This window comes from Gopherus flavomarginatus, chromosome 2, assembly GCF_025201925.1.
Source record: "Gopherus flavomarginatus isolate rGopFla2 chromosome 2, rGopFla2.mat.asm, whole genome shotgun sequence".
Classification (NCBI taxonomy): domain Eukaryota; kingdom Metazoa; phylum Chordata; order Testudines; family Testudinidae; genus Gopherus; species Gopherus flavomarginatus.
The window spans coordinates 45267400-45287884 of NC_066618.1; the positions used below are offsets into that span (position 1 = coordinate 45267400).

The 20485-nt window shown below is 38.9% G+C and overlaps 2 protein-coding genes across 2 annotated transcripts in view; one reads left to right on the top strand and one right to left on the bottom strand.

The window, feature by feature from the left end:
• The window catches only part of ZNF804B (zinc finger protein 804B), a 345019-nt gene extending 332406 nt beyond the window's left edge, over nt 1-12613 (top strand). Inside the window, exons 3-4 of the mRNA XM_050939497.1 lie at nt 4964-5094; nt 8725-12613. Of these exons, the coding sequence (XP_050795454.1) occupies nt 4964-5094; nt 8725-12361 (3768 nt within the window). The 3' untranslated portion in view covers nt 12362-12613. The remainder of the gene's footprint in view (nt 1-4963; nt 5095-8724) is intronic.
• FAM237B (family with sequence similarity 237 member B) overlaps nt 1-20485 on the bottom strand; it is a 1214420-nt gene that overhangs the window by 565779 nt on the left and 628156 nt on the right. The gene's annotated exons all lie outside the window — the stretch shown is intronic.

Genomic DNA, 20485 nt, shown 5'->3' on the forward strand with positions numbered 1-20485 from the left:
CATGTTTATTTCTGGGCTAGCAGCAGATCATAAAATTATGAATATTACTAGGATAGATTGGGAGTAAACTGATAAAAACTAAATGTAAGTGACAAAGTAATAGAATTTGCACTAATTTACCATTTAGCATTAAGTGGATATGGAAAGTGCTGTTTTACCTCTTCTTTGCATCACTGTAACTCCAATGTCAATAAAGTTACCTCAGATTTACATCAGTGTAAATGGGGAACTGAATTTAGTCCTCACTGAATAACTTATATCACCATTTATGCCACTTCTGTATTGATTTGGCCTGACATCTCAAGGACAGTTGTATGCAGAGGCTCAATCAAACCTGTTTGGAACATGATCCAAAAGTCATCCCTAGCAGTGTAGTCAAAGAGATAGTCAGCTTCCACCCCAGCATTGTGCTCCCTTAGTCCCTGAACCTCCAGAGAGAGTGAACACTGAAGGCCAGAGATCCACCCCCAGGGGCAGGGAGGCGAGGGGTAGGGAGCAGGAGATCAGATCTTCCCCACACCTTGTAATGAAGGGTATCCTTGCAGGAGTTTAATACAGCCTTTCATTTTTCACAGCTATTATCATTTGTCATATTTATACCCTTGAAATGCTGATTCTGAAAATGTACTTTGAAAAACTAGCCCTTCTTCTGTATACTATATGAACAGGGTAAAAGATCTCTCTCTCTCTCTCCTCATTTTTTTCCATGACACATGCCAAACCCATAAAATCATACATTTTACTTATTTGTGGCGCTGTTGTAATCAATATAGGGCTGCAGAAGTACAGACAGCAGTTAAACCACTCATCTGCAGTATGAGAAATAAAACTCAGGATTTAACTCCTACCAGATAGGACCCTACTACTGCAGCTAAAGGAGAACTAGCACTAGCTGTTAGCAACATTAGGACTTCTATCTTTTCTTCAGATGATTCGCTAGAGAGCAACAAACACTTGTGCAGGCTGGACAGAGAGGCACTGACACACATACATCTAGCCAGAGCTTTGAACTGTCTGGCTTGATGCACTTCACATAAGAATGGTGAAATTCCAGTTAAAGTTTTATACAATCAGGTCCATGTAACTTCAAGGCAAGATCATTGCACTGTGTCCACTGTCTTACAGAATAAAAAGGTCCTCAAGACTGGCTTGGGAGACTTTTTGTTTTTACTTGGACTGTGAGATATAATCTGAATGTGAATCTATGCATCTGATTCTTCATTCACGTACACCTGTGTAACTGCACTGACGTAAATGGAGCTATTCACCGGCTATTACACACAGTAAGCGGAGAATCAGTATGCATAAGCTTCTAAGACTAAGAGTATTAGATATAGGCTGCAACATAACTAAGATGTGTTATCATTCATATTTTTCCATAATAGTGAATATTTTTCCTTTTATTTTAATATTCCATGCTTATATAACAAGAGTAACTTTCATTATGGCAGCCATCTTTTCAATGTTGTAAACGTTCAACACAAAGGAAAATTTTAAATTAGAAAAAAAAAGATAAACAGATTTTTTTTAAATCTATAATTCCTTGGTAATGCTACTTGTAGGAGATATAAGTGAAAGCATTAGCTCTATTAAATGAATCCTAATTTATTACACATATCTAAATGTAGATGCCCAGTTAAGCACCTAATTACATGAAAAATGCAACTGTACATTTAAATAGATATTAATTGCCAGGTTCACCTGTTTGGTTCAATGCTCTCACTTAGGTATACAATTATTTTTCTGTTGTTCAGCACCACCATGCATTCACATGCATGTCAGTATGGCTCTACGTGTCATTAGCATCAGTAGGTTACAGAAGCAACTGGACTGTGCAGGCCCATTGTTCTACAAATATAGTCCACACATTTAATTGAGATGACCATATAATGACTGTGCTGTGCCACTGCAAGTTTTTGTTTTGATGAGTTGAGAAAGACTCTCTCTGTCAACCTGGTACATGCTTCTAAGTTTTGGATTTCATCTCTCATGGATGAGTTCTCAACTACCTGTCTATTGTAGCTGTATTCTTTGTGTTCTTTTTCCTATTTCATTGACACTTACTGTATGCCATTAGAGAGCAAAAATACAGTTAGGTGTTCTATTCTTAGTGCTGGTCCATTTGCTTTGTTGATTATAATCCTGACTGTCAAAGAAGTGAAATGGCACCACTCTTCAGTACCTGCTTCCACAGTACTAGCTTTCACATTGTTCTTTGTTTCCTTGACAGGTAGAAACTGTTTCTGTTTCTCCTCATGAATACTGTATGTGTGCCACTGAGCAACTCATGGTAACAGCTGAAATTCAGCAAGTGTCACCAAAGGACATTTTTCAAATGTGTTTCTTTGCCCTTTCTTCAAGTAGAACAGGTTAATAAGAATAAGGGCTACTTGCATTGTTCTGTGAGAATGAGATCTTCATTGTTTGAATGACTTTATGTTCTTGTCAAGTTTAGAGAGATGTCAGAAAAATTTGGTTTTCATTTTTTCTAATCCATTTTACAGTTTGGTCTGTAAAATATTGTTAAAATGGAAGTTGCTTTCTTGGGTTAAAAAAAATCTTGTTTTCCCCATTAATTTGTATTATTGTAAATTGCAGAGAGTGAGAAGTGTTCAGAAAAGAAGGGCACCACAGGATACCTGTGCCAAACTCCAGTTGGGAAATGGGGAACAAGCATGGGGGAACAGGGAAATCTAAGAAAGTGTGTGAAAAGTACACGGTTAGTTTTCAAGAAATTGAAAGCTTAATTCATTATTTTAAATAGGGATTAGCAGATGTGCAATTTCAATATCCAGTCCTCTGAAGTACTGAGCACTAGAACTGGTAAAACAATTTCCAGGAGAATGCTTTCCCAGTAGAAGATTCTGATCCCACAGAACAGAAAATGTTCCATGTGAATGTGTCAATTCTGTCAAAACTTTTAATGGACAGCCGGCACTCCCAATGCCCCAACTCCCGTGGCAACTGCCTCTCAGGGCTGCCCAACGGCCCAAGAAGCCAGAACCCTTGAGAATTGAACAGCATAGGGAGGCAGCTGCCTGGCAAGTCAATTTTTTGCTAGTTCTTCCCAATTTGGAATGAAATGTTTATCCAAAAAATCCAAATTTTCTGTGGGAAGGAAATACCGTTTTCCAGGCAGTTCAACTGAGCACCATCAAGTTCTACTAAACATGACACCCCATAGAGACAGATAGTCTCTATGTCTGTCCTAGAAAGTCAATTGGACTTAGGCTCCTAAGTCCCTGACGTCACTTCTGATAAAGGTATTTCGTTAACTAGGGCACTTAGGCCTTGCAATGCTGAGTAGAGCAATGTCCAAATGCCTTTAAAAATCTAGACCCAAATGTGACCACTGCAGTGATGTCCATCCAAGAACACAAAGAGGGTGGAATGATAGCTCTCAAAGGTGTGAATTGCCCCATTTTTCTTTATGAGATGTTTATTAATATGCCCAGTTACAATAATTTAAATGTCAACATTGTTAACCAATTCATTTCTGTTCAAAGTAGGTAAGAAAAGAAAGGAAAGATCATATTATGAGAATGTGCACAACCTACTGTGAGGGCTGGCTGGTATCTACTAAAAAAATACATCCTGTTAGAAAATGTGTTAATCAGCTAACACAGGGATCGGCAACCTTTGGCACGCGGCCCGCCAGGAAAATCTGCTGGCAGGCCAGGATGGTTTGTTTACCTGCAACATCCACAGGTTCGGCCGATCGCAGCTCCCACTGGCTGCGGTTCGCCATTCCAGGCCAATGGGGGCTGCGGGAAGTGGCGTAGGCTCAGGCATGTGCTGGCCGCCAAACATGTTAGCTGCTCATGGATAAACCATGGGGGGATTTTTTGAGACATTTGGCAGGGCTTGATTTGTGGGTGGAGGTTGGAGGAGAGCTACTATATTTTCCCCACCTTTTGTTAGATGTCTCCAGGTGGTGCTCTGTCCGCCACAACTTTTGGTTCAGATATACTCCATTGCCAGTTGAACTTGACAGTTGTTGGCAACCAGTAAAATCTGTGTATGGTGCGTTGCAACTACAGTAATAGAACCCATCAGTCAAAGCCTTATCACATATTATTTAGATGGGCTACTTGGCTTCATATCAGAGCTACTTATAAATGGGCACTGCAGCCTATGAGTCTTAAAGATTTTAATTAGCTCTAAGCTAGACAATCATCATATTCCCTAAGAACGCAGTCATCATTTTATTGTGCTGAGTGCTTCTTTCTTTTTTTCCTACGGTATCACCTGTGCAAAACTTCGTAATTAAAATATTAACATTGGGGAACTAAAGAATTCAAAGAACCTATATAATATAGCTTCATTATACATTGCTCAGCATTAATTCTCTGAAATCTAGGCATAACATACACAGAAATGTTGTGAATTTGTTCATAAGATGTTTAAGAAACCCGATGAAATAGTTTGGCCACCTCTTTTCTCCCTTCAATTACAACGGGGATTTTAAATACTACACATGCATGCACACACACCTATTCACGAGTATATATCCCCACACAAATACCTCTATACCACATATTATATTATGTACAAACACACGTGAGTTTATACAAGTAGATTTATATGTATTATGGATTTAATCCTGATCTGTTTGAAGGCAATGGCAAAACTTCCACTGAATTGAACTGGGCCAGGATTTCACTCTGCATGTGTGTGCATAATATTCATATATATAATGTACATCCATCCATAAGTGGATGTGCACATGTGTGTGTATCTGCATCTAATGTAAGCCTGTCTGAGACCAGCCATAAATAGTTTGGTTGTTTTGTCACATCAGATGAAAATAGTATTTTGAATCTTCACTGGAGATACTATTTTAAGCACATTTTTATTATATCCTGTTGCACATTGCCTTCAGCAGGAGCACAGGAATGTAGTAAGAATAAATGCAGTTGCTCAGTACATATTTAATATTTTCCCTTTTACTCCTTTCACACAGCGACTGAAAGATTTAAAACAAAGGGAATTTGCTCGAAATGTGGCTTCAAAGTCATGGAAAGATGAGAAGAAACAGGAAAAAGCACTCAAGCGGCTCCACCAGCTTGCTGAATTACGGAAGCAGTCTGAATGGCAAGTATTTGAAATTTATGTTACGTTTTAACACTCTCTTTCCTCATTCCCAGAAGAAATCTCTAACTTTTATTCCTGCTTTCTATAATGTACAGAGATCACATATACTGTAACCCATTTTTAGTTATCACAGACTCCAAATATTCCTATTCTGAAAACCATAAAATTGAAAGTCCTTGAATGAATTACTTGGCATCTGAAGGTTTTGTGTTTTTCTCCCCTGTAGCCTATTAATCTAATCTCCTCTGAATTGTGTGATTTGAAGACAATTTTACAATATCAGCATTTTATCTTATTAAAATTGACCTGAATAGACAAGTATAACTCTTAGTAGTTTGTAGAGAATGAAAGGAAAAGGCTAAATATACCTTAATGTCTCTGTGTTGAGTCTGCAACTTTCATTACTTTTAGTAGACTTAGGCCATTCAGGTAGTTTCTCCCTAGAGTAAATGACAGTATCATTGTGTGAATGAAAAACAGATGTAATTAGCTCAGTTAAATTTACCCAGTACTGTAGTTAAACTGATGATAATAATAGAGATACAGTACAATGTTTATACTAATAAACCTTTATGTTTGACAAATCTCTTTTTGTTTAATGACACTTACATACACTAAAGGATTCAACAAAGTAGGTTGTTACCAGACCTCCAATTAATGTTAATCTGTGACCATAATGGGTTAATTAAACTGTCATTCTTATGTTAAAAACAAACCAAGATTTCAGCACAGTGGAAATAATAACATTCATGGTGTACTCTACAATGATTTCAGGCCACTGCAATGTTTTTGGGGTAAAAGGCTGAGGTTGTCACTTAGCTCTATGCATTAGAGCTAAGCAGAAAAAAAATAATTCTGTTTCATGAAAAACTTCAGGGTTTCAGAATCTGTTTTCTGTCTGATAGAGAACAATTTTCCTCATGAAAAAACATGAGTGCAAGAGCCCACAATAACCAATACTCCAGTAGGTAGGGCACTCACATGGGATATAGAAGATGCAGATTTCAGGTCCCGGCTCTGAACCAGGCTATGGCATCAGTCTCTCTCTCTTTCTTTGGCCTGTAAATATTCAATGACTTATACAAAGCAGATCAGCTCCAACAGGAAAGTTTTAGGGTACATCTACATGTTGAGCAGGAGCTGTAATTTGCAGTTTGAGGAGACACACCCACTCTAGTTCTTATCAAACTCGAGTGTTAAAAAAAGAATGTAGCTCCAGCGGCATGAGCACTGGGTCTAGCTGCCCAAGTATGTACCTCGTGTCTCAGACAGGATAGTACACTAGGCAGCCTGCCCTTGCCACTGCTTGAGCCGCTGCAGCGACACTTCTATTAACGTGCTAGCTCAATCAATGCTAGAGTGTGTATGTCACCTCAGGCTGGAAATGACACCTCCCCTCAATGCACAAACATAGAGTGAGAGAGATTGACTCCATAGTCTGGTGTTTAGGGCATTAACGTGGGATCTGAAAGACCCTGCTCCAAATCAGGCTTCAATGAATGAGCATTTCCCATCAAAAAAACATTTTGATGAAAAAATTCCTGACCTGCTCTACTAAGAATGACTGCAGTGGAATAGACTTCAGGTAAAGTTGGGTTTTCATACAACTTAATTAAATGAAATACACTTACCTGTGAAAAGGCTCTTTATGCCCTTCTACATTAGAGGGATAAACTGTGTGCTGTCCCCAGACAGACCGATAAGATAGGGAGATAAGGCCAACGCTGGGCTGGAAAGGAACCAATACATTGGCTTTGAGAAAGATCCTGCTACCCCTAACTCCTGATAGGGAGCAAAGAAAAGTAGTGGTTGCTATTTCTATTCACAGTGGCTGCAATAGGGCTGCATCGCTGCCCCCATGTTAGGTGTCATATTACCAGTTCTCAGTTGATCTGGGGAAAGGGTAGCCATAAACAGAGGTCCTGCTGTCACCAGAGTCACAACTAGTGCTTTGAAATGTATTGCAAGTTTCACAAGAGCTGAGCTCCCTATGCTGGCTGACTCAAAGTTACTACTAACACATGCATGGATACATATCGATACACCAGCATCAGTAGGCACCTCTGTTCTGACCAGCACGGCACCCGGAAAAGAACACCGCCACTCACTGCACTCCCTAAGAGATTATTCTTGCATGACACACAAATAAATGGCATGGGGACGGCATAGGCGCTCTCATTGCTAAATGAGGGGCATATGCATACACGGCCCTGGAACATGCCTCTGATGCTAACCCAGAATTTTCCTTTTTGGCTCCAACTACCGAAGGCCTGCAGAGCCACCTCTCTTTAAGTGGCATGAGAAGCATGACACTTAAGGGCTTTAAGTGGCATGAGAAGCAAAGCAAATCAATGGACTCCCCACACTCTCTCTCTACTCATACTTTTAGACACAGGTAGAATTTTTACCTGTCCTGAGTTAAAATATTTTCCAGTTTCATTCAAACTCTGATTTCATGTCAAAATGCTTGGCAGGGATGTATTATCTACTAGTTCTGCTACACTCCATTGATTGCAAGAACAGATATTTGTCTAGTAAAACTCATTTTTAAAGCATAAGTAAAGAGACCATTAATCCAGTGATCATATATGACTGATCTTGAATGCAAAACAATACAGAGCAGTCATTCATGTTCCCAGTTGGTCACTTCTTAGAAGGACAGACTGCTAGAGTTCTGTGTCAAAGCTACCTTAGAATATCTTGAACTGAAAAGAAATACCCAGGAAGGCAAACTATACATTTAAATCTAAAAGGTTTGGGGAAAGGGGGAAAAAAGGCATACAAGGGAGTCAAATACAGGAGGAGGAGATGTGAAAATGACAGCCAAATACTGGTGGGTACTGAGACTAGTCTCGATCAATGCACATGTGCAATTGCCATTAGCATTAATGGAAGTTGGCTGCATGCACCCAGGAGAGAACACATGTCCTTTTGTATCAAAAAGTGAGGGGAAAAGGTTATAAAACAGATGAGATAATTTATAGAAAGGAAGTTAATGCAAAATACTAAAGTCTTATGGTAGCTTGGATGTGTTTTTTTAATATTTAATGTCTCTTTGAATGTTTCACAAAAGAACTGTGTTATAGAATAAAGTCCTTTATATTACAGACGAAAGAAAAAGAAGAGAGCATTAAAACATGTTAGCTCTGAAAGAATCACACTGAGTAATATACCTGAGAAAAATCCCTTTTCTCACTTGGGGCCCAATTCTGCAGTTCTTCCACATACAAATCTCCCTTCTGTTGGAGTTTTGCATGTGGCACTTCACAATTAGAACCTTAGTCCCTATGAAAAGCTGACCTAAATCATCAAGGGCCAGAGTCTGATCTCAGCTGCACTGGTAACATAGTAACCCTACTAAAGCCAATAGAGTTTGCTCTGGATGTACAAAATGTGGCTATGTGCTCAGTTAAAATCATGTCAGTTACTGAGAATAAAGACTTTCTTGCTTTTTGAGAGGTGGGCTAGACCGGAGTGAATTGCATTTATAGGATATAGACACAATCTAATAGCTTTCACTTTCAACAGCATTAATGACCTCCTCCTTCAACAGACTGATCATGAGAAATGTTAGTAATTTCTTGTTTCAATTATTTCATTAATCCATTCATTTTATTTCTTTATTTATAGCATCACAGGCAGCAGACCAGTGTTTAAAGCTCCCAGGCTGGTGGTGGAAAAGCAACAACTGCAAGAAGGAATTTTCATCGATAAAAATGGCAGAATCACAGCAGGTACCAAGAGTGTGGTTCTTTGTGACGGACAAAGTCGCTCCAGAAGCATGTTAGAGAAACAACAGGTGCTTACACTAAGCAGGCACCAATCACATACTGAGAGACCCTGTTCGCTTGGAAATCAAGCCTCACAAGCATTCTCAGATGGCACCAATATTAGTCACAGGATAGGAGTTTCTTTTTCTTTCTCTAAAAAAGCCCAATTAAAGTTAGAGTCATCAGCATCAGTTTTCAATGAGAACACTGAAGAAGCATATGATGGTAGTGAATCACCTAACCATAAAACAAAACAAACTCCTGAGGGCTGTCAGTCTTGCACAGTTTTGGGTGGGGATACAAAAGCAAGTGTGGATAGAGGATTAAATATCCTACAAGGTCAAATGGATATCATTGCATCAAGCAATACAGCAGCAAAAACTAAAACAGTAAAAGAAAATGAGATAAACAGCGATAAAGAGTTAGAAGAAATTGTCAACGCTCATCCTTCATTCTGCAAAACCAAAATGCAGCTTTCAAATTTGGATTTGACTGGTTCAGTTAGAGAAACAGAACAAGAAGTTGAGTTGAATGAGACTGAGAAATTGTTGGAAACTCTCATTTCACCTCCAAGCCAAACTACTAATCTTTGTACCCAGCAGAACCCTTACAAGCACAGTGATACCATGCTAAGTGACCTCTTAACGGAGTTCCCACCACAACACCCAGCTGAGCAGGGATATGCAAGTGAGCTGCATTACAATCCCAAGGTGGTCAAGACAGAGACATTTTTTGAGAGTTCAGGAACTGTGAATGGAAACACAGAAATGCTACCAAATGAGACATTGGTTAATGAGATGAAGCCCAAAGCATTGCCGTTTCTTCATGTCCTGAGCAAAGATGGCAGCACTGCGCTTCAGTGGCCCACGGAACTTCTTTTGTTTACAAAAACTGCACCCTGTATCTCCTATGGCTGTAATCCATTATATTTTGACTTTCGACTTTCTCTAAACCACAGAGTAAACCACAGAGATCGTAACGAGCATGAAACAGACACAGAAAGGTGTAGTGAGCCCTCTACAAATATGAATGCAGATGAAAATGAAACCTCAGGTTTAATAGAAGACAAGCAGATGTCAACGGAACAAGATAATCAGTCACTGAAACCAAAGAAGGTGAAAGTTTCCAAAATCCATAACAAGGCCCAGCAAAAAGCTGATTCAGACACAGAGAAAGAAATGAATGGAAGTGGTCAAAAGTACATTTCACATTATTTGAATGAAAACATACCCAAAGTGCCTGCTTTCCTTGATGTCTCACAAAAGGATTATACAAGAGAAAGAAGTCTCCATGCCAGAACACCTAGGAGATCTTTAAAGCACCATTTGCATAGCTGTGAAAGAAGAACACACAGTGGTGGAAATGAAAGCATTTCCTTTTTGCCTTGTGTGTCTAGGACTAAAAAGCATAAAACTGCAAAATGTGATTTAAGTTATTCTGAAGAAATACATGAAAACCAAAACAACTGCAAATCCATTCAAAACTGGCCTGGATGCAGCAGTGATGTAAGTGACAGTGGAAAAGATTCTATTGAAAGTTTCCTTAGTTATAAATCAAGTTCTCAAAGCAGGTATTCAGCAAATGAAGGGTGTGGAGGTTATACAAGATACTGGAGATTCTCATCCTCCCAAAAGTCATCCTCTGACAGACATTCTAGCTATTCTGACACTTCCATTAGCAGTACACCTAGCTATGTAAGTAGCTCCTCTAGCCACAGATCAAGCGATCACAGCAGAAGTCACTTGCTCTTTTGTTGTAAAAGAAAAAACAAGACAGTTGAAAGGCACAGACGTAAACACAGAAAGCACAACTGTATTTCCTCTTCTGATGATGCAGATGAGGATTACCTTTTCTACAGTAAAAGTCAAAGAACTAGAAACTGTACACAGAGGGATACAATTAAATATCAAAGACATTCAAGACGTAGAGATTTACACCATAGAGACAGATCAAAGCAAAGCAGAAATACACACCGACATTCTGGCAGAAAATACAGAAGAAATAGAAGATACCACAGCTCCAAAAGTTCTTCCACCAGACATTCAAGAAGCAGTGGAAGATCATCTAGTTGCAGAAGATCAACAGCCAGTAGTTCAGGATCCTTCTCAAAAGAAACAGTATATTATTTGACCAAAAGCAAGGAAGAGACAGAATGCTATTACAGCACCGAACCAGGAAAAACAGAATCTACACATTTTGACTCACAGAATGTGAATTGTCAGTCAAAAAAATGTCATGTTGGCTCTTCCGAAAACTCAGCAAAAGACACAATGGAAGACAGAACATCATTGACAGCCAGGCTACTTTTAGAAAGAGTGCAATCCAAGAAAAACCAAGAACAAGCACACAGTTCAGAGGGATTTTCAAACTATTGTGTGATGGAATTGGAGGATCACTCACAAAGTCACTTTGCTAGTAAATTTCCATCATCAGTAGGTGACACAGCAATATTACCTATGCCTGAAAAAGCCCTAAATATAAGTAAAAAAGTTTTAACGAATGATGAAACCAGTTCATTAGAAAGCAGTGCAAAGAAAGACAATTTTGAAGCTTCACAGACAAATAATGTTACTCGTACAACAGTCACTAATTATGATAATTGTCTTTTTAAAGACATAATTCAAATAGGAATAGGCTATCAGGCTCCCAGCATAAAAAGGAACACAGCAATAAAGGAACAATCAAATCTCTTAATTAGTGAAGTACAACCTTTTATGCAAAGCTGTGACCTGGTACCAAATGATTTCACTGGTGCTTTTCCTTCTAATAGATATTCTGTTGTTAATTCAGCAGAGACCAAAGAAGAAGTACATGATGTAAGCATGAACTTGCATCAAGTGGAAGGGAATGTAAACACTTATTGTGACAGTGCTATGCATAAGTGTGATGAAACAGAAAATGAGCTAGAAATGTACAGGAAATCCATCTCCCCTCCTTTAACTCAACAGCCTATCACATTTTCACCTGATGAAATAGACAAGTACAGGTTACTTCAGCTGCAAGCCCAGCAGCATATGCAGAGACAACTCCTGGCAAAGCACCTTAAAGTTTTGCCTGCCACAGGACCGTCTGCCTTCTCTGCAACACCAGCAGTTCATTCTGTTCCCAGTCAGCATCATGCTTCTGTCACCACAATCCACCGTACCCTTCTGCAACGCTTTGCGGTCTCCACTTCTGTACATCCCCATAGCAGCCATCTTTCCTTGACCAACATGCACCCACTCTCTGAATCATATTTCACTCCCATAACACTTTCCCCATTAGCTCCAACCATCATTCCTTCCCACCCTACTCTATTGACAGGACGCCCACTGCATTTGCTCTCCACCACACCCATTCACCCTTCCTATCTGACCCTCCCATCATTGCAACATACTGCATTTATCCCTACTTTATTCACTCCACACCTGAATGCAGCTGCAGCCCTACATCTGAATCCTTTAATGCATCCATTGTTCCAAGGGCAAGATCTTCATCACCATTCTTGCTCTAGCTAGACCCAGCAGTTATCTGGAATGAGAGACGTTTTCAAGGTTTCTAGTTATTTAAATTAGCAAAACTATTATTCCTTTGCTCCAAAAAGAAATTTGAAGAAAAACTGGTATTTCATAATTAGTCACACATCCAAAGGGAAGTGGTAGGAGCACATCAGCAATATTTAAAAGTCAAGGAAAGTGACAGAATATGAATGTTGATTTAGTTTTCACACCACCAAGGGCTTGTCTTTACTACCGGGGTAAGTCAATGTAAGTTATTCACGTATAATGTAGCTGGAGTCGATGTAGCTTAGGTCGACTTACCCCGGTGTCTTCACTGTGTTGCATTGATGGGGGATGCTCTCCAGTCAACTTCCCTTACTCTTCTTGGAGAGCTGGAGTACCGGGGTCGACTGGAGAGCACTCTGCTGTCGATTTAGCGGGTCTTCACTAGACCCGCTAAATTGATCCCTGCTGCATGGATTGCAGCAGCATCAATCTCCCCATAGTAGAGGCAAGCATCACGTGAAAACTAAAACTAAAACTAGAAGGAAGCAGTAATGCTAACTTAGTTCTGCAGAGGGAATTAGAATATTGGCAGAACTCAGTAGCTCTAAGTTTCAGTGGGGCTGGAGCTGGCCTTGAGATGTGGGGAACTGCACCTGACACTTTGTTTTCTCCCCTGCCAAGCAGAGCTCTAGAGAATCTTGCCCAGATAATCTATATATACTTTTCCCAAAAAAATGTGTACCCCTTCTCAGAAAATGTTTTCTGGAAATTATAATGTTGCATTGGTCTCAGCGAGGCTCAACATCAACATAGATACCTTTTGCAAATAATTCTCTGTATGTGGTCTTTGGTTAGGGAACCATAATTTCACCAGAAGGGCCAAATTCTTCCTCTGTCCTATGCAGCACCACTGAAGCTAATGGATATAATGCAGAGCAGAATTGACAACTGTAGTGGAAATCTCTCAACAGTATGAAATAAAACTGGACTGAAAAAAACAATTGGTAAAAATGAACATGTAATGAAGTTCCCAACATAATTTCCAGAATTCTCAAAGTACAAGCTAAGGCTGTGATTCAGCAAGGCACTGAACCATGTGCCCAACCTTCAAACGCATTAGAAATTTTATTGACATCAATGGGAGTACTCATATACCTAGAGTTAGCTCTGTGCTTCAACGGAGCCTCGACTGATTATATTTTATGGTGGTCTAATACTCAACACTGGATACTCTGTATGAAATGAAGTTCTTGACTGCTGTTAGAGTACAACTATGCCTGTCAATATCACTGGCCAACAAAACATCTGACAGATTATACCTGTTAATTTGGATTTAGTGCACAGTTGATATTCTGCACTCCCAGAATTAATTCCCAATACATATAATAGCAAAGTTTTGAGGAATTTTATTTCATGATATTCAGTTAGCTATAGAAAGAGAGGAAAGTAGCTGTGGTTAGAATATAGCAAGTTTTTAAAGCAAAACCTATAATTGATTTTTTAACTTGGTTTTTATCAACCTGAAATGAAAATAATCTAGTCACAATCAAATAAAATTGCAGATTCAGATGAATTCTGCAGAGTGGCCTAGACCATAACATTCAAGTGTGGTCAGTATTTCTGGATGCTCAACTCAGCTCAACTAATGCTTGATTTTCAGAGATGTTGAGAGACAGCTGATCCCCTCTGAGAGCTGATCTCCTCTGAAAACCTGGCTTTAGACACTCTGATTGGGCACCCCAAATTAGTAGACATATTTGAAACTGTTGGATTAATTCTATAGCTACCACAGTTCCGTGGGCATGTTACAGCCTAATAAGACAAGTTCCCTTCCCCAAAGAGATTACAATTTAAGAGGCCAATCCAGCATCCATTAAAATCAATGCAAGTGATTCCATTCTTTCAGAGTTAGTTTGGGACTTATTTAGACAACACACTGACAAAAGGAGGGGAAGGGGAAAAATGATAATCTGAGCGACTGGGGGCTGGGGGAATCAACAATAGTTTTGTTTAATTTTTAAAATTCCATAATCTCCAAAACAAGGGAGGTAGATGGGCTATTGGTTATAGAACTTTAAGAATGGTAGTTATAGAGTGACTTAGGGATGACATGTCAAACTGGGTCTAGGAAGAGCTTGCGGCATATGGATTATCAGGGAAGGACAGTGAGCAGCTATTAAAAAGACAAACATTTTAAGTGACCACATCCAGTGATATCTGAGATACCACATTCATTTACTACACAATCACTAAACTGGAAATTAGTGTGATATCTCAGATGTCACTGTGGTTACTCTTGGCAAATGTTGACATTTTCGGCCCTGATCCAGCAATGCACTTAAGCCTGTGTTTAAGTCTGTTTTTCTTTAGTAAAGTAGCTATGCAGTTAAAATTTGCTAAGTGCTTTGTTAAAAAGGCTGGGCTTAAACGTGTGCTTAGGTGCTTGATTGAATCAGGGCCTTACTGACTATCACAGTGCTTCACAGTGCCCCAAATGTGTTATGAGTATAGTAAATTTAAAATCAAACCAACAAATTTAAATTAAACCATCTGTGGTTTAATTTAATCGGAACATAATATTTTGTAAAAAACAGACAAGGTATAAAAACACCTCACCACCAATAATAATCAGTGATATATATGGGTTTCAAACATGAATTAAGTGTATTAAAGAAGATGCAGAAGTTAACATCAATCAGCCCCTACCCCCATGTAAGTATAAACCAGGGGTAGGCAACCTATGGTAGGGGTGCCAAAGGCTGATTTTCAGTGGCACTCACACCGTCTGGGTCCTGGCCACCGGTCCGGGGGACTCTGTATTTTAATTTAATGTTAAATGAAGCTTCTTAAACATTCTGAAACCTTATTTACTTTACATACAACAATAGCTTAGTTATATATTATAGATTTATAGAAAGAGACCTTCTAAAAATGTTAAAATGTGTTACTGGCACGCAAAATCTTAAATTAGAGTGAATAAATGAAGACTCGGCACACCACTTCCGAAAGGTTGCCGACTCCTGGTATAAACAAATATTAGCAGGCTCTTAATAATTCTTAATTCTCAGTATCTATCTCAACTCTGTTTGCCAGTTAAAAAGGAGGGGAACTAGATTATGGATTATTTGGGAATGCATTACCTTTCAAGCAACTTAAAATGATTTGTAAAAGCAGCAAAGAGTCCTGTGGCACATTATAGACTAACAGATTAACTGTCTATAAGATGCCATAGGACTCTTTGCTGCTTTTATCAGATCCAGGCTAAAACGGCTACCCCTCTGATACTTAAAATGACTTGGGCTACATTTTACAAATATATGTCATGAGGCGGCGATGCATTGGGGGGAGGGCATGAGGGTTCATGTGCCCCCCAGAGTTGCTGTGTGGCTTGTATTTAACATGCTCACACAGACTGAGCATGCTCAGTAACAATGTCGAAGCTGACTGCCCTCACTTTGCCCCGCTCTCCACATCAGCAAGCACAGGTTGTCTCTGCCTGAGGTTCACGAGCAAATGTGTATGTGTAGTTACCACAGTTTCATGTGTATGTTGAGCAATTGTACCTGCAAATGGATGGATGCCTAAATACCCAACTGTGAATGCAGCTGCAGTAACTGTTTGCACAAAGGTATATGTGCAAATACACATACATTTTTACATATGAACCTCAAGGTCTTACTTCAAAGACTAATGCACATGTTTATCTCTGCACACTTGAGTACTCCTACTGATTCAATAGGACTGTTCACTTCTGTAAAATTAAGCATATATGCATAAGTATTTTCAGGATCAGATTCTTCACTTTTGAAAGACAACAGAACTAATTAAGAAATATTTATGATAGCAAAAAAATCAATCAAACAAAAAAAGAAAATCCACATAGTATCAGATTGCTAATAAAAATCTAAAAACATTGTTATACACATCACCTGTTTATATAAAGTAAATTAAATAATTGAGAACAGAATCAAATTAAGAAAAAATCAAGAAAAAGTCATTGCTTCCGATAAATATGGAAGCTCTTGTGAAACAAATATCCAAAAACCCAAATGAAAACAATAAAACCTACTAAGTAGAACTGTGAAAAACAGAAGTAAAGCTATTGATGGAGAAAGTAGAGATAAAAAGGTACAGAAACAGAATGAAAGCAAAATAGAATGTGCTACATTTAAACAGAGGCTAAAATTGATTCCTTGGTGCATTTAGGTGGGTTTTCTTGATAATGTTTGTTAAATTGTAGTGTAATATGACTTATTTGCTGAATTTATTCCCACACTTTGGTTTGCAGTATGTTATTTTTAAAAACATATATATCTTGTTAATACCAGCATTCTTAGGTCTGATATGTGCAGCAAAGCTCCGGTTCCAATTTTATTCAGAATTATTTTAAAGAAAGTAACGGTATGTGGGTGGTGTTGGGATGGTATCTCATGGGAAAGTTTGGTATCTGCACTCAAAGTCAATACATATTTTAGCATAATTATATATTCTTTGGCCCTTAGTCAAAGAAATATGTGTCATCCATACTATACAATAAACATCAATTCCAATAACAAAACTGAGGCCCCAATCCACAATGATGAAACATCTATTTTTTTTGTAACTGAGGCGTTTCTGTAAAATACCTAATATGTACATTTGTTATGCAGTTTTGCATAAACATGCCATTTGAACTGATTGATTTTAAAAGTGTTTAGTTTATATTAAAACTAAATAATACTCTGACTAGTATAAACTATAAACTATTAATTTTGTTTTGTATTCTCTGTATAAAGTGTTTTATATTATACAGTAGCTAAGTGAATTGCACTATTGTACATGCAATGCAGCTTTTATTTTTTTTTTTTAGTTTGATCAATGAATTCCTGGGAATGTAGTTTAATGCAATAATATTTTTTTTCAATAAAAAGGCTTAATGGTATAAAGAGTGTCAGTCATGTATTTTTAATGTAAAGCATAAAGCAGCAAAAAAGTAAAATGCAGAATTATGTGAACATATTCTGTATTTTAATCTGTAGAACTGAAATATGTTTAATTTATCCCTGTAGCTATAATGCGGACATTTCTTAAAATGTTTCTTAAAGATTTAGTATGTGTTACAAAAGTGGGTTGTTTAAATGGAATTGAAAATAAATATTCCTTAAAAAATTATTCTACTGATGTGTTTTTTGCAAACACTTTTAATGGAGCAATGTCCCCTGGGAATTCGTTTGCATATTAAAATAATTAGGTTTTTTTTTTAATTATTCTGGTAACCCATTTGTCAGATTTGCCATCACCTTTGTGCTTTGACCCAGGCCATCCCTAATGCATGCAAATAGCTCCTTAGAAAAATCTACAAGGCCACTACATTATTCTCCTTCAAGTCTCCCTAAAACTCATCTCTTTCTAGATGCCTACCACAGTTAGGCCATCTGTTATTCTGTGACTGCTGCTTATTACACTAATCACAAGTGTCTCATTTTTGCCTTGTGCTTTCCAAAACTGTTTATTGTATCCATTTGTTGTGTCTCATTTTATGCTTTGATGCACAACCTCTCTTTTTGTTATATTTGTACAATGCCTAGCACAATGGGGTTGAAGCCTCTTAGCACTATCACAGTACAAATAACAACAAAATAATGATAATAACTCTTTGTAATCTGTTTCAGCGCATCATTTTCCAAGTTGTATGTAAAGGGCTGGATTTTGGTAGATCCATAGCATAGTCCAAAAAAATAGAGAAAAGTTTACTGTACCTCAGGACTGAAGGCAATGGATTGAATTCTGCCCTGGGTGTGTATACATGGCTGCAGTCTATAGCCTATGAGATCTGGACTTCAGAAAAGCAGACTTTGACTCCCTCAGGGAACTGATGGGCAGGATCCCCTGGGAGAATAACATGAGGGGGAAAGGAGTCCAGGAGAGCTGGCTGTATTTTAAATAATCCTTATTGAGGTTGCAGGAACAAACCATCCCAATATGTAGAAAGAATAGTAAATATGGCAGGCGACCGGCTTGGCTTAACAGTGAAATCCTTGCTGATCTTAAATACAAAAAAGAAGCTTACAAGAAGTGGAATATTGGACAAATGACCAGGGAGGAGTATAAAAATATTTCCCAGGCATGCAGGAGTGAAATCAGGAAGGCCAAATCACACTTGGAGTTGCAGCCAGCAAGAGATGTTAAGAGTAACAAGAAGGGTTTCTTCAGGTATGTCAGCAACAAGTCAAGGAAAGTGGGGGCCCCTTACTGAATGAGGGAGGCAACCTAGTGACAGAGGATGTGGATAAAGCTAATGTACTCAATGCTTTTTTTGCCTCTGTCTTCACAAACAAGATCAGCTCCCAGACTGCTGCACTGGGCAGCACAGCATGAGAGGAGGTGACCAGCCCTCTGTGGAGAAAGAAGTGGTTCATGACTATTTAGAAAAACTGGATGAGTACAAGTCCACAACTAGGTCTGTGGATGAGGGGAAAGCAGTGGATGTGTTATTCCTTGACTTTACCAAAGCTTTTGATACGGTCTCCCACAGTATTCTTACCAGCAAGTTAAAGAAGTATGGGCTGGATGAATGAACTATTTGGTGGATAGAAAGCTGGCTAGATTGTCGGGCTCAACGGGTAGTGATCAATAGCTCCATGCCTAGTTGATAGCCAGTATCAAGCAGAGTGCCCCAAGGGTCAGTCCTGGGGCTGGTTTTGTTCAATATCTTCATTAATGATCTGGATCAGCAAGTTTGAAGAAGACACTAAACTGGAAAGAGTGGTAGATACGCTGGAGGGTAGGGATAGGATATAGAGGGACCTAGACAAATTAGAGGATTGGGTCAGAAGAAACCTGATGAGGTTCAACAAGGACAAGTGCAGAGTCCTGCACTTAGGACAGAAGAATCCCATTCACTGTTGCAGATTAGGGACCGGATGGCTAGGAAGCAGTTCTGCAGAAAAGGTTTTAGGGGTTACAGTTGATGAGAAGCTGGATATGAGTCAACAGTGTGCCCTTGTTGCCAAGAAGGCTAACTGCATTCGAGGCTGTATAAGTAGGGGCATTGCCAGCAGATCGAGGGATGTGATTGTTCCCCTCTATTCGACATTGGTGAGGCCTTACCTGGAGAACTGTGCCCAGTTTGGGGCCCCACACTACAAGAAGGATGTGGAAAAATTGGGAAGAGTCCAGCAAAGGGCAGCAAAAATGATTAGGGGGCTGGAGCATATGATTTAGGAGGAGAGGCTGAAGGAACTGCAATTTTTCAGTCTGCAGATGAGAAGAATGAGGGGGGATTTGATAGCTGCTTTCAACTACCGGAAAGGGGGATTCCAAAGAGGATGGATCTAGTCTGTCATCAGTGGTACCATATGACAGAACAATGATTAACGTTCTCAAGTTGCAGTGGGGGAAGTTTAGGTTGGATATTAGGAAAAACTTTTTCACTAGGAGGGTGGTGAAGCACTGGAATGGGTTACCTAGGGAGGTGGTGGAATCTCCTTCCTTATTGGTTTTTAAGATCAGGCTTGACAAAGTCCTGGCTGGGTGATTTAGTTGGGAATTGGTCCTGCTTTGAGGTCCCTCCCAACCCTGATATTCTATGATTCTATAATTCAATGATTTGAGAAGAAATGGCCCAAACTAATTCCTTATGTTACTCCTTTGGCTTAATTGTATCATCAGGAATGTACTTAGCTCAATATGTTCAAGAAAAACTTTAAATCAGAGTATGAACATTTTTGCAATTCCCTCCCCTTTTTTCCATTGAAATCTGATATTTTAACAAAAAATTAATTGAAAAATCAAAATTCAGAAATTTTTGACCAAATTTCTGTCCATTTGCCAAAAATATGCAGTCCCTGAATGTTATAACTACCTTGAAATGGAAAACTGTTTATGTATTATTACTTATATTACAAAAGAAGCTTTCAACTGAGGTCAGGGCCCATTGAGTAGGTACTACCTGAACACAGCACTGAACACATACATGGAAACAAGATTGTACGTTGCTTCTTACTGTTGGAAGAACTCGCTGGTGTTCATCTATGACGCTTGCATATGCTAATTCAAATAAGCAGAAGAGGACACCACTTACTGCCATTCTTCAGCAAATAGGCATGGTTTATTTCAGGGAAATGGCACATTAAACATATGCAATAAACACTGTCC